Source organism: Desmodus rotundus, chromosome 4, assembly GCF_022682495.2.
Source record: "Desmodus rotundus isolate HL8 chromosome 4, HLdesRot8A.1, whole genome shotgun sequence".
Taxonomy (NCBI): Eukaryota; Metazoa; Chordata; class Mammalia; order Chiroptera; family Phyllostomidae; genus Desmodus; species Desmodus rotundus.
In genome coordinates, this window is record NC_071390.1 from 106,607,649 (window position 1) to 106,622,318 (window position 14,670).

At 48.1% G+C, this 14,670-nt stretch overlaps 1 protein-coding gene across 1 annotated transcript in view; it reads left to right on the forward strand.

Moving 5' to 3' along the window:
• The window catches only part of PFKP (phosphofructokinase, platelet), a 54,955-nt gene that overhangs the window by 11,874 nt on the left and 28,411 nt on the right, over positions 1–14,670 (forward strand). The window contains exons 3-7 of the mRNA XM_024580731.3: positions 8,078–8,155; positions 10,957–11,146; positions 12,133–12,298; positions 12,991–13,035; positions 13,243–13,351. Coding sequence (XP_024436499.2) covers positions 8,078–8,155; positions 10,957–11,146; positions 12,133–12,298; positions 12,991–13,035; positions 13,243–13,351 — 588 coding nt within the window. The remainder of the gene's footprint in view (positions 1–8,077; positions 8,156–10,956; positions 11,147–12,132; positions 12,299–12,990; positions 13,036–13,242; positions 13,352–14,670) is intronic.

A 14,670-nucleotide genomic window follows, 5' to 3' on the forward strand; every position in this document is an offset into this window, starting at 1 on the left:
AGTGAGGCATCCTGAGTCTGAGTAGATCCATCTCTGTTAGGGAAAAACAGGAAATTTCCACAGTTACTCCACTGGAAAGATGCCACAGAGAATCCTTGTGTGGAATGGTGTTAGGATGACTCTAATTTTCATAATAATTCTTTTATTGGTAATCGGCACCTCTGATGGAAGGCATCTCAGGGCGTATAGCTGATTGCAGGGTGTGTGATTTGGCACTAGGAGGGATCAGGCCTTTGGCGTTCCTGGATATGGAGGGAAAAGGGAACAGCTTGCAGACAGAGGCATTGGAACTGAAATCTCCTGTCTGGAGATGATGCAATGCTTCTCGTGACACCCCTCCCCCACCCCCCCAATACAGAAATATTGTACCAGTGAGCAGAAGGAGGTCTTTAGTGTCTGCCCTACCTGGGGTTTGCCCAGTGTCCCCTTAGACCCACGGGACTTCGCACTGGTGATCAGTGTTATCTCATTGAATTGAAATCGTTTGGGGTGTCATCATTTCTCTCTGACCGATGTAATGACCTTGTATCTGCCATTCTGAGATTCAAAAATGTCTAAAATCAGCCAATTTCTTCCTAAGTCATTTGGGCAGCCAACCTCGGTGACACTGCATGGAATCCTTTCTTGCCCACCCCAGGCGACAGTCCCCCAAAGGGGAGGAGGTGGCTCTCGCTCTTGCCAGTGCCAGCTCGCATAGGCTCACTATGTGTCCCTGGTACTCAGCATCCCAGCCTCCTCCATTCTGTCACCTCTCCCACCCCACGGGTTTGGGGAAGTGATTGTGCACCTATGTACTTAGCCCAGTGACGGGGGATAAATAAATTAACCTTTCTGGCCCTGTTTCCTCATCTGTCCAGTGGAAATCATATCTGCCCTTCCCGCAGTTAGAAAGCTTTGAGCATAAGCTGAACAAGGGGCTGTGGGACTGCTGGGTGGGGGTGCAATGATGTGTATGTCTTTGGTGCTGTTGGTTGAGAACCAGGCACAGCATTGGGGGGATGGGCGCTCTGAACTGAATTCACTTCTCTAAAGACCTTCTCAGAACTGCAGACACATCCATCTGTTCTGCTGTGTGGGCCCTGCCCTGATGGACAGGGTTCCCTTCTACACCACACACCTGTAGCACTATTGCTATTTCCAGGGGATGATGGGAGGGTGTGGGGGGGCGGTGTCCTGTGCAGTGCAGGTTGCTTAGAGCACATGCCTGCCTCTGTCCACCAGGAGCCAGGACCACACCCCTGGCCCACAGCAGCGACCATCAGGAATGTCTCCAGATACCTGTAGGTGTCCCCGGTGAGCCAACTCTTCTTTGATTTGGGCTCAAATTTACGAGATGTTTGGTTTTATTTTTTAAAGCCTCATTCAGTAACTTATCTGACTTGTTTGTCCATTTATAGTCTAGTTTCTAAGTCTACCGAGACTTTTCAAGGTGACTTACACACCAAAACAATGAGGATTAATTATTGAAAGGAGTTTGGGTTTTTTTTCTTGAGCAGAAAATGTGTGGGAAGCGTGTCGGTTAGAAACCGCTGGTGTTTCTGCCGGAGGCCTGGCACCAGGGTTGCTCTGCTGGCCGGGTGAGCAGTGGATCTGGGGCAGCACTACGTGTGCTGCCTGCTGAGCCCTTGGGCGCTGCTTGGGGATGGGCAGGGCGGGTGCGATTAACCCCTCCTTTCCACTTACTGTGCCAGTTGTTGAGTTTTTTTGTTTTTCTTCTAGGCTAAGACTTTTTCCTAGTAAGTGCCTTCAGCTTCTTGGAGATGGTGAGGGCAAGTACATCACATGTCTTTGTAACAGACTGCACGGGGGGTGGCCTGCCCTGGGTGTAGGTGGACCAGACAGACACAGGGTGGGGGAGCCCACGTCACAGCTTGTGCTGTCTTGGCTGCATGCACAGTTGGCTGGATGTAATTTAGCATAATACGTGGGTTCAGTGTCCTATAACCTAAAGGTTTTTCTGTCGACTTAAAATCATTATTATTACAGCTCTTTAAAGATGACTCATGGAAAATCCTTCCCTCTGTGAAATGCCTCCTGACAGTTGGGAAGCCTTGGCGAGTGTCAGCAGGGCTCACCTGCTGTTGTCCTCAGAGCGCTGAAGAAAGGCTAGGAATGATGCCCATCACTTCCAGCAGCTACTGTTTCTGGTGTTAAAAATAAGGCATGCTACATGTTAAAGAGTCGGGGTTTCCTATTGTTAAAGAATAAGGGCTTTAGAACAGCCTCAGGAGCTAACAGCCAGGTTTTCACAGGCTGGCTGCTGCAGGAGCCTGGCCTCCTCTCTCCCTGGAGGTCCAGTGAGAGGCTTTCTCACTATCCGTGCCCCACCCCCACCCCACCCCCACCCGCAACTGGTTTTCTTTCTTCCTTTCTCTCCCTCTCCCTCTCAGTCTCCCCACTGTCCTTGCCTCCTTCTCTTTTTCCTTTCCTTCCTGCCTTTCTTCCTTCTGAGTCTGAATGACAACTTTGAATTTCCGAGCACACTTAATCCAAGCTGCACTGGGCTTGGAGCCCTGAGCATCATGGCCTGACCTAATGCTAATAAATAAGCTCTAATTGTCAGCGAATAGCTTGGTGTCATTTTCCCCTCCCTAACAGAAACCCTCCCTTTGCCGTGGGGTTCGTTATTTTCCTTCTCAGATATGATGAAACACCTGCTGTCAGTTTTTTAAGTGAGAAATGTTGTGTCCAAATGAAAAATGGCAACAAGAAAACCCTCCGCTGTTTCCAAGCCAGGGCAGTACCGGGAGACGTAGGTCACTTCTCCCCGTGGGTGTTGGAGGTCTGGGTGCCACCTGTGTCTTGGACTGTGTGGCTGGATGGTGCTGATGGTCCCTGAAGGGACCGAGAACAGGTTAAAATGCCAGTGTTGATGTTTGGGAACTCATCTGGTTTATCCTTTTCTCACCCCTTTTGACACTAGCTCCACCTCCCCCTATAGTTCCCTGAAGACCAAGCAGCTTGACCAGAATCACACTGTCTCCTTTCCTGGAGGTTTTACACATAACTGTTTCTGCATTTTAACTTCCTTAAAGGCACAGCTACTTAATCACTAAATGTTTGTCTAGAAATGGTCATAGTGGTGCCCCAATGTATAGTTCAGTGTCTCTCTCTGCAGCTGATGGGTAAATGTTTAACTCCGGCGCATGAACATTAAAAGGATGGTCGAGTTTTTCAGTTAATTAAGGGAGGACAGGTGACCTGGGTCCCTGCATTCCCTCCCTTTCCACAGGAGCGTTGGTTGGTGCATTGAACAGCAAAGACAACAGCACTGAACCCCCAGCTGGACGCTTCCTGTGGGGCCTGTGGCTTGGTCCTGACATCATCAGCACAGTGCTCTTGACTTCCGATGAAATTTAGTGACTGTCAACATTTTAGTGTTCAAATCACAGAAGTGATCATCTCCCTCCCCTGCCTTTGCCCTCCTCCCCCCCACCACACCCCACCCACTGTTATCACCATGGGGCTGATTAAATAACTTACTGTGAGGTAACAGGCTCTCTCCGCCAGGGGGATGGGGACTAGCTTTGTCCTGCTGTGGTTTTCAGTTGTGGACTTCCCTGGAATTGTGCATGGTTAGCTATGGCACCAAGAAATCCAGGAATGCCAGTAGGATAAGTAAGTCATGTCAGTACATTACGAAGTTTCCACAAACACAAAGATCATTGTGCACAATGACCTGTCGTGTTCTAACCTGTTTTAGGATTTTGGAATTGATGAACCTTGCCAAGGACAAATCCAAAGGCAATACAGGCATTTTCCCTGAAGTCATGAAATCCATGAGCACGGGTGACTTAGTTCCCTAAACCTGAGCGTTTGTGCCCTCAGAATCTGGCAGCAGGTGGTGTCAGCAGGCTCTGGGGGAGGGGAAATGCGCGATTGGAGGTTCTGCATATGAGTTTCCCTTGGGCAAAGCAAACTCATAATTCCTAAACTTTGAAAACTATTGACATGGAGAACCTGGGCCCGCCTCGTTTTCACACGTACCTAGTGTCACATGGTGGCATTTACTGAATCTGACACTTGAGAGCGGTTCAGAGGCGACCCCTCCACACAATTGCTCTCAAGCTCTGTAAGTGAAATGCTGCAATTTACTATGGAATAAACCAGGAAAACCTTAACTGTACAGGAAACAAAAACACGTGTTTACTCAGAAGCAGCAGGACCCCTGGAGAAGTCTCTGAATGCCAGTGATAACAATATCTAGAAAACAGTTGTGAAGTGCGTTCTCTTCAGGTGTTTGGAGTGATTGCCATTTAAACAGTGAGGTGTTGCCTGAAGCATGCAGGAGATACGATGGAGAAAGCATTGCAGAGTTGACAAGACCTATGGACACCTAGGACAGAAGTGCCCTAAAAGAAAAAGCCTACTGTGCTGCAGCACAAGGCTGCATTTTCCCTCTGGGTCTCCAATTAAAAAAAAACAGAAACACAGATCTCTTATTAGAGAACACCACCCACAGATGGACCAGCTCCACCGTTAACAGATGTCTAAAAACACAAGTCAAAATGAACACAGTGTGATCCAATGACTCCATGTAAAAAGTTCTGTGGGATGATGGATTTAATATCTCTGCCTAAGGGACTCTTGGGTTGATCCTATGAATTAGGACCAACAAGAAAGGGAGTGCTACCTGAGCTCAGAAAGTAAGTGTGGCTTTAAAATTTTTATGGTTTGTTTTTTTATGTGAGTCACTGAACTGGCTCCGAAGGCAAGTTCCACCGGAGAATTTTAGAACATGTTTTGGGCTCTGGCAGTATTGGCATAGTATTCAGACTTCAAGGAGGCTTCACTAGAGTTACCTGCACTTATAAATGATGGTAATTTGTATAAAATCAGGCTTCCTAATTTGGTAATACCGTCCTTATAAAAGACAGCCCAAAACTGCAGTTGGTAGTTAATTTTCAAATGTTAGATGAGTTTAACGACTTTGCCAATTGGAGAGTGAGTCATTTCCTATAACTTGGCCCACGTGTGCGGTAAGGCGGGTGCTGTGAATGCAATCATCACACAGTCATCCTTTATATTCTTCATCGCTGGTTTCACCATATGTATCTGTGCCACATGGAATAATCAAATATGTCTGGAGAACAATTTCACTTTCCAAAATATGTGTTATGTTTTGTGAAACTGTTTTCCATGTTCTAACTCAGGAAACAAAAAGGATTTATAAAGGTTTTTTTTTATTAAATCAGTATTTCAATTCTGAGGCATAATGAAGGGAAAGAATTGTTTCCACTCCCAGTGTGGCAGGCACTAAGTGTCCGATCAGATGTGGTGTCTGACGGGGGAACACGTGCTGCAGGAATAATCTGGAGCTTGACTCCCTCAGCCTGCACGGTCGAAGGATCTGTCAGCATCCTCTGTGTCATCCCTACAGGCGACGCTGCAGCTGGAGTGCTTCCTTCCCTTGTCTGTTTAGTTACCTAACAAGTGAACGTACAGAAATTAGGTGCCCTGGCTGGTGTGGCTCAGTTGGTCGGAGCATCATCCCATGGCTGAAAGGTTGTGAGTTTGATTCCCTGTCAGGGCACACACCCAAGTTGCAGGTTCGTTCCCCAGTTGCGACGCCTGTGAGAGGCAACTGATTGATGTTTCTTCTTCCCATCGATGTTTGTCTCTTTCTCCCCTGCCTTCCTCTCTCTCTAAAAGCAAGGGGAAAAAAGTCCTCTGGTGAGGATTTAACAAAAAGAAAAATTACTGGAGTGGTTGTTGGCGTGGGCTGGGAGGTTTTATCTCTTCTGTCAAAGCCTGTGGTTAGTGCAGTTCGTTGGTTTTCCCTCCACCTCTGCCCAGGATGGTCTTGATTGATGCCTGCTGCTCTGGCCTAACTAATGGTAGTGTTCTCTCCCCTTCTCAGACATATGCAGGTTTGGACAATAACACATCATCTTTTTCTGCAGGGTCTGTTTCAGCACAGGGGCTGAGCATCTGAAACTTGGAGCTGGACCACAGGCCTGCTCATGGCACCTCCCAGTGAGGCCAGAAAGCACTGCCCCTGACTGCAGTCTGTTCCTAACGGTCTCCTCTCTTATGATGCTGTGCTGTGCTGTGCTGCAGTGATGAACATTCGTAACAGACCTGGAGTGCGCACTGGCAGAACTAATTCAAATGGCAACCCTAAGACTAGATTCTCTCTCTTTCCCTTTCTCTCCTCTCTCTCTATCTCTCTGTCAGTTTTCTATCATCTGTCTCACCTATTATCTATCCATCCATCATCTGTCTCTCTCTGTCACCTATCCATCTGTCCATCATCTATCCACCCACCTATCATCTATTATCTATCTGTCTGTCTGTCTATCTATCTATCTATCTTTAATATTCTGTTGAAATAAGATCCCTGGGGATCACTTAGAAGGAGGAGGCAGCTTGGTTTTGCATTTGGTCCTGGAGCAGCAGGGTGACTTGTGCCTGGCGCAGCCTCTGTCCCTGAGGTCTCCCACGTACCAGGGCGTAGCTTAAATACTGGCTCTGACAAGGGCTCCCCTCCCAGAGGCAGCCTGGATCCAGTCCCTCTCTTGCTTATCACCCCGCTGTCCACAGTGACAGCCACGCTGGGTTCCATACTTTAAATGGAGTAGGCTACAACTGTGCACCCTGTATGCTTACATGAAAAGGGAGATGGGAACAAAGAGATAGAAGGGATCCTTAAAGTCAGGCAGGGTGTGTTTGGAAGAACCTCCATGGCTTCTCCACACACACAGTGAGTGGGTAGTGAGCCACCCTGAACCAGCCTGTTTTAGGGCTGAGGACAGAAGGGTGAGCGAGCGGCCAGGGGCTGGGGCCTCAGTGACCACAGCCTGCAGAGACGCCTGCCGTTCTAAGGCAAACCTGCTCTCACCTTCTCTGTTCTGTGTCATTTCACGCTGGCGTTCCCTTTCCTGTTTGTCACAGGTGTGACATATGTGTATATCTGACACTAGACTGTACACACATGCACACATACACATGTATTTATATATTAAATATATGTGTGTATTATATAGAATATAATATACTAATACTATATCATAATGTATACTAGTAAGTGTACATTATAATTAGATATTATACATGCATACTTAATAACGACATCGGTATATAATATTTTCTATTATAGAAATATAAATACATATATGTGCATGTATATAATCTATTGTTATATAGTATTTATCATGTAACTATAATAATATACTAATCTATAATGCCATATAATATATTCATTATATTATTAATGTAAGTTTTACATTTATAAGTATACAAATTAATCAATCATCAAGATCCCTGCACTTGGTTAATTTATGCACAAGGCTCTATACTCAGTGGGAGTTTCATTATTTAAAATCTTTATTCTTTTTTCTTTTCCGTAGCCTCCCCTAGGTAGTGGACATGAATGCACAACAATAATCTATTATGCTGAACCTCAGTAAATGGTTGAGACTTATTCCTTTTTCAGGGCAGATGCCGTGGAGAGCGAGTCACTTATATAACGATGCAAATGAACATGTCTGTATTTCTCGATCTTGTCTATTCTGTGGGTAAAAAGAGAGATGGTTTTTAGAGTTGAAAGGTGATTATTTTGGGGTTGCAGTCAAAAGTGTGCACTTGTGCCCTAATTCACTCACAGGCTCTATAGTAAGATGCCACCAATCGGAAGGAAGGCAGTGGAATTATTGGGGTGATGTTCAGCTGTGCTCGTAAATGATGCCTCACGTATATCAAAAGCAGCCTGGATTTGCCTGGGCAGAGGGGGCCCCGACAGGGGAGCTTTCCTGTCTGCTTTGTGATGACACCAAGTATGTTTGTGTTGAATGGCAGACAGTTTCAGGGTAAGTTTGTCCTTTTCAGTCTCTCAGGCGCCCTTAGGCAACAGTGCCCTGGACCAGTCTGGGCTGGCGTTCCGCTCGTAGAGGTTCAATTCACAGGGCTTTCCCACCACTCCTATTGTGCGTGACACTTGTGTGAACTGTGCTGCAGAACACTGGGTTCCTGGGCACTCAGCTTCCTTGTCACTCGTGTCTACATTTCAAGTAGTTTGGGATTAATTAATGCCACAACGTTGACCTGGTTTTAAAAAGATTGTGATTCTCTCCCCCAGGGCTACCAAGGCATGGTGGACGGTGGCAGCAACATTGTGGAAGCAGACTGGGAGAGCGTGTCCAGCATCCTGCAAGTGGTAGGTGCCCAGTTCAACAGACTGTTTACCTCTGTAAGCAAGTAACTCTCTTCGTTTGAAACCTTTGATCCCACGCTCCCGTCAGACGAAAAACGGATTAGTGTGCACCTGGCCTTATGTTTACCTGCCCGACAGGGAAGAAAACATTCTTAACGTCTCACTTAATTAACTTTTATAAAAACACTTTACATCATGCAAATGGAGGAATTATCCTTGCAATAAAAAGTCATACATAGTAGCTAGTGTTCCTCGTGGTACTTGGAGCAGATTTGGGGTTTTTGTGTGTGTATGCTTTATACCAGATTAACATTGAGGCAGTTTTGTTTGTTGATGCTGTGTGTTTAATGGCAAATATCTGTCCCTGTTGGGTTTTCTCAAGTTCCTTGGCGTCAGGGTATCACAGCCTGGGAGAGACCCCCGCCAGCCACTCCGAGGGCTGTGGGTTTAGAGGGTGCAAAGCACCCTGCCCTGCCTGCTCCAGGCTGCGTGGATCTCCTCCATGTGCCCAAGGGTGAGGTGATCACCACTTAGGGAACTTAAGCAGCAAAGAAACCTCTGCTTAGTTTGAATTTAAGAGACACCTGCCCCGTTATTTTATGCTTATGTTTTATTATGCCTGAAAAAATTTCCAGAACCCTGTATAGCTTAGCAAAGGCTCCAAACAGCTGAGAAATAAAGAGATCACATGGAGGAAATGGACTTCATGAAGTGTTCGTGTGGTTTCATCTTTTGTAATGCGTGTATTAGTATGTGACTCCTGTTGAGTACTTTTTCACTGAAAGGACCATATGGGTGCATTCCTTGTGAAGGTGCTAGTGCAATGGATGAAAAATTTATGGACAAATATATAAAAAATAAATGGAATATTATTTAGTCATTTAAAAGAAGGAACTCCTGCAATATGGGGCAACATGGATGGATCTGAAGGACATTATGGTAACTATAAAATGCGTTAGACCAACAAGGACAAATTCTGTTATCATCTCACTTATACATGCAATCTAAAATACTGAACTCAGAGGAACAGAATAAACTGGTGTTTGCCAGGGCTGGAGAGTCAGGGAGGTGGGTAGATGACCGCCAAAGAGCACAAACTTTCAGTTATAAGACGAACGCATTCTGGATCGAATGTACAGCATGGTGACTCTCGTTAATAATACTGTGTCACGTACTTGACATTTGTTAAGACAAGAGATCTTAAGTGTTCTCACAGCACACACACAGAAGGCAACTATGCAAGGTGATGAATGTGCTCGTTTATTTGTGGTGATTATTGCACAGTGTATACGTATATTAAGTCATCACATCACATACCTTAAACATGTTAACAATGCTGTATTCTATACTTAAAAGTTGCTAAGAGAGTAAATCTTAAAACTTTTCACCACAAAAAAGAAAGGTAACTATGCAAATTGATAGATGTATAAACTAATCTTATTGTGCTAATCATTTCACGATGCATGCACGTATCAGCTCATCACCTGTGTCCTCGAGCTGACACCGCGCTGTATGTCAGTTACCTCGCAGAAACACTGGGGGAGGTGATTGCAGGGTTCATGTTTAATACCAGTCACAGACCCGTAGGTCTTCGAGTAAACCTTGACTCTGTCTCTCCCAGAAAGAGACCCAAGACAGTTTGGCACCCATCGATACTTAGGTAGAGTGGTATTTGTGAAAAATCAGGATAGCATTGTTTGAATTTGAGACAGCAAACTGTGTGTGCAAAAGAGCATTTCCTTCCTGCTGGGGTGATTGTGCAGAAGACAGGAGATACAAATGTGGCTGTGGAGAGTGTGTGTGCGTGCATGCGTGCACGGCCTGCCTGTCTGCATCTCAGTCAATTCTGATTTCATCCCTGAGGCCCTGGCCCTGTTATCTCCTCACTGTTTATGGGCTGCTGACCTGGCTTCCGGTGGTTAGAAATCACATGACCCTGTAATTAATGGCTCTTTGTCAAATCAAAGTGCAGAGAACCAGCTTATCTTTGCTCTGTGCCCTGCACCTGCCACCCAGGCTTTCCTGTGCTGTGGCGAGTCATAAAGTTGTCCCGTCACACTGACTGTCATTAACCCAGAATCACTGATGGGTGAGCTCTCTAAAGGGAGCGTGCATTTGAAGGGTCGAATGTAAATTCCAGTTTTATGAGTGCATCCCTAATGTATGCAAGGGAACCCTGCGTTTTCTGAATACAACTGGAAATTCATTTCTGAAGCACCGGGGGGACAGATCATGACTTCTCTCTCTGGGGGTTGGGATGGCCCAACTTAAGATTTTTTTTAAGATTTAACCTTTAAGAAGGGTTAGGGCTAGGGAGATGTAGTCAAAAAATAAATAAATCTCTTTGTCACAGATTCCTATTTTGCCTGCATGAATGGTGAGCTCTGAGTAACGGAAGGGGCCACTGGACATGGTGCTTCTCTGACCTAGGCCGATGCCAGCACTGGGCCTGTCTGAGGCTCAGGGAGCGCGGGGTCCAGAGGTCCAGCTGCCCCACACTGCACAGCCCCCGGCGTGGCTGTCATCACCTTGCAAACTCTGCTCTGCATGTTCAGCTGACAGTGGTCCTTGTTTCCATACCCTACTTGGCTCCCCTGGGCATAAAGCCATTGTCTCTATTGAATTCCAGGATGGAGCTAAAAATGGGAAAACAAACTTCCACAGTTGACCAACTGAAGAGATTGAAAGGAGGGAAACCTTACTTTGGAAAGTCCCGTCTGCATCAGCACTCACATGTGCCCATCTATCCCTCATTCCACCTGGTTGTTAGGAGATGGATAAATAGGATTTCACTTCTTTTTCAGGGCGGGACCATTATTGGCAGCGCCCGGTGCAAAGCCTTCCGTACCCGGGAAGGCCGCTTGAAAGCCGCTCACAACCTGGTGCAGCGGGGCATCACCAACCTGTGTGTCATTGGCGGGGACGGCAGTCTCACTGGGGCCAACATCTTCCGGGAGGAGTGGAGCGGGCTGCTGGAGGAGCTGGCCCAGAATGGTGCGTGTGTGTGTCCCCGGCACCCCTCTCCTGGTTTCTCCCCCCACCCAGGTCGTCTTCTCTTCCTGCAGAGAGTTTGGACCTAATCTGCTCTGTCTAACTGTCACTGAGGTATTTGTGGCGTCAGAGTTTACAGCCACCACCTCAGGACTTACATCGGACATCGAGAAAGAGCAATAATCAGAGTCAGTATTTCAGTGTACTGTGGTGAACGTGTTGCTACGTGATTCCAAATTAATACAAAGTGTGATCAGCAGAGTTGTACTGCTGGAACTAACAGCCCTTCATGAAAGGTGTAAACTCGCTGTGAAGCACTTGCCCCGAGTTCTGTAAAATCTATCCAGGAAGGAGAGTGGCCGCCAGGTGCCGGCAGCAGGGACCTCACAGCAGCTTCTGTCCACCGTACTCTGGTCCGAAGCAGGCTGGGTGGCGACAAAGAAGAGGAACAGCCACCTGAGTCCCTGCCTGAGCTGCCCCCAACCTTGACCGATCTGATTCGGTTTGGGCGGATCTGCTCACTCGTCAGTCTTTTCTGAGGGTGTTAAGTAGATAGCACCAACTGACTGGTCCCCCGTGGGCCTAAAAGAAATCAACTCCATGGTTATATAATATTCTTATGTACTTAATTCTGGGATTGTGGTGTTTCCTTATCGAGAGCTACGCGATTCTCTCTGGCTGTTACCAGACAGAAGTCACACTTCACTCACAGACTGCAATGTGCAGACCCTCCCGCTTTGATTTTTACAGTCCCATGCTCTTGTCTGTGACAGCTCCCATCTTGTCATCACCTCCACCCTCGTCTGGCACTTATTTCTATGAGTGTGGAGAATTAGGTTGTGGAGAGTTTCGAGAAAACAGAACAATAGATGGAAAACGTGTTCGGAGTGGTGGGTTTCTGTACGCAGGGCCATCCTGTCTCCCCCTCACGTGCCCCCGGGTCCACGGGCTGCTCCCAGTGATGGGGAGTGTGGCGGTGTCCCCCGCAGGCAAGATCAACAAGGAGGAGGTGAAGAAGCACGGGTACCTCAACGTCGTGGGCATGGTGGGCTCCATCGACAACGACTTCTGCGGGACGGACATGACCATTGGCACGGACTCGGCCTTGCACCGGATCATCGAAGTCGTCGATGCCATCATGACGACGGCCCAGAGGTAGACCTGGAGGAGCCAGGGGGCGGGCGGGTGGCATGGGGCGCCCAGTGCGCTGCGGCTAGATGCTTGTGCTGGCCCTGGAAGGTTCCACAGAGGGTGCTCTGGTGCAGCTCTTGTCACTTGAGTATTAGAAACGGGGCAACGAAATTGTTCTCAGGTTGACTTTTTACTTTCAGTTTTATGAAGTTACCTCTCCCCCCATTAAAGAAGAAAAATGTGTTTGTTAGAGAGAATTTAGAAGATAAAAGCCATCATTATCTAAAGTCCTGCCCAGAGTTCTACAGGAATGGCGGGAAGTAAAACTGTGTGAATGTCACCACGGCCCATGTCAGAGACGAGGAAGCCTCTGAGTCCCCGTCCCTGCTCGGTGACGCGTGTAGCCTGCCTCCCCCTGAAGTGTGGGCGAAGCGATGGCGCTTGCTTTATCCACGATGGTACAGACGCCAACACAGGCTATAAAATGTGGACCTGGAAAGTGCACTCACCCCCCGCGCCCCTTTACTCACAAAAGTTCGAAATACTCTTGTGATGGCTTTTGCTTCTGTAGAAAATGGGTCCTTTTTTGGAGTCCTGGGCGCCTGCCATAATCACGGAGCAGCCTTTCTGTCTGACTTGGCCAGGCCAGCACTTGTCTCTGTGTGCCCGGTGCTCTTCCCAGCGGTGGTAAGTGGGTGCTCCTTTGTCTTTTCCAGCCACCAGAGGACCTTCGTTCTCGAGGTCATGGGGAGACACTGTGGGTACGTATCTGTAGACATCATTCGGGTGGAAAGGACCCTCCCACGGCCCCCTGGAGAGCCCTGTACCCCAGTGCACATGCTGCAGGGGCGGGGGTCGTGAGGGGCCAGCGGCTCCCACAGAGACTCATCATTCTCTCTGTCCAAGGCCATTGCTGAGTTCTGGGTGCCTGGCAGCAGCCTCATGGGGTCCTTGCTATTTCCATGTAGGTACCTAGCCCTGGTGAGCGCCTTGGCCTGTGGGGCAGACTGGGTGTTCCTTCCGGAATCTCCACCAGAAGACGGTTGGCAGGAGACCATGTGCATCAAGCTGTCAGAGGTAACTCGTTGTCTGCTTCCCTTGGCTTCCAACCACCCTCCCTGCTCTGCGCTGGCCGTGCCCTGTGAGTGCCCTTAGGGCTTTCAGTTTGGACAGTTTTAGACAGCTGAACACTGTCAGATTCTAAAGTGAATTTCAGCTGCGTGCCTAGGACCTGCATGTATTGGCTGATTGGCTGTTCCCACAGGGGTTTGCTTCCCAATGCTGCAAAGAGTGAGGCGATAGAGAAACAACGACAGACATCAGCTGTTTTCCGTGCAAAGTACAGTTGGTTTTACATGCAGGAGGTACCGTGAGATCGCAGCTATTGAAAGCAGTTGGCATTGGGGAGAAACCTGTTTCCTGCTTCATCTCCACACGACAGTATGAGCAGACCTGCGTTCTGATTCTACTCTGAATTTCCTGTGACTCTGACACGTGTTATGAGGGTTCCCTCAGCCGTGTGTTCCCAGTGTGCTGGGCCTGACGTCAGGTTGACCAATTACTCTGAGGCAGGCTTTTCCCTCCAGCCCGTAGTTTGTGGTGTGGCCGTGTTTCACACTGGATTATTCTTGTGAGGCAAATCTCCCTCTAATCAAGGCATGTGAGATCTCACTTAAAACAGCACCTTTCAGGACAAGAACCCTGGTGTGTGGGGCAGTTCCCTGCACTTTATTTTTATAGCCCTCTCATCACTGGTCTACAGGGAAAGGATGTGAGCCTGTGGCGTAGGCTAGTTACAGTTATATGCAGCAAACACACAAGCACTACCCCCAGCAGGGACACAGGTGCAGTAAGACCTTGCCACCACCTTCATGGTAACAGGTTTGAAGATGGGAGTTCCTTACTTGGAAGAGGCAGGCCCCTGTTTGAAGTTGGAGCTCTTGGCTGGAAATAGACCCGTGATCACAGGGAATGTCCAGAGTATGAATACTGGCGTGGAAGTGATGGACGGGTTTGTCGTTTCTTGGTCTTGCCCGTTCTCTGCCAACCAGCTGGTGCGGGAGATCCGTGGCTGGTTGCATGAGATGAGGGTGGCACCCCTGCTGGACGGGCGCTCCTGTGTGCCCCTGGGGGTGTCGTTAATTACCATTTCATGGGATGTTGCGTACTATCGCAGCCCCCAAGGGCCCATGCCTGTTTCTGTGAGCTGTCCTCCACCTCCCTGACAGTCTCTGGCCTGGCCCAGGACAGCACCGTTGGAGACTGAAACACACCCCCCTGTCAGGAAGTGCATGCACAGCCAGTCAGAGGTTAGTGCCGATTCTGCAGCACTGACTGGAACTGGAACCGAGTGGTCTTGTCTGCAAGCCCCCTGGGTGTCAGCCTCTGTAAGCGGC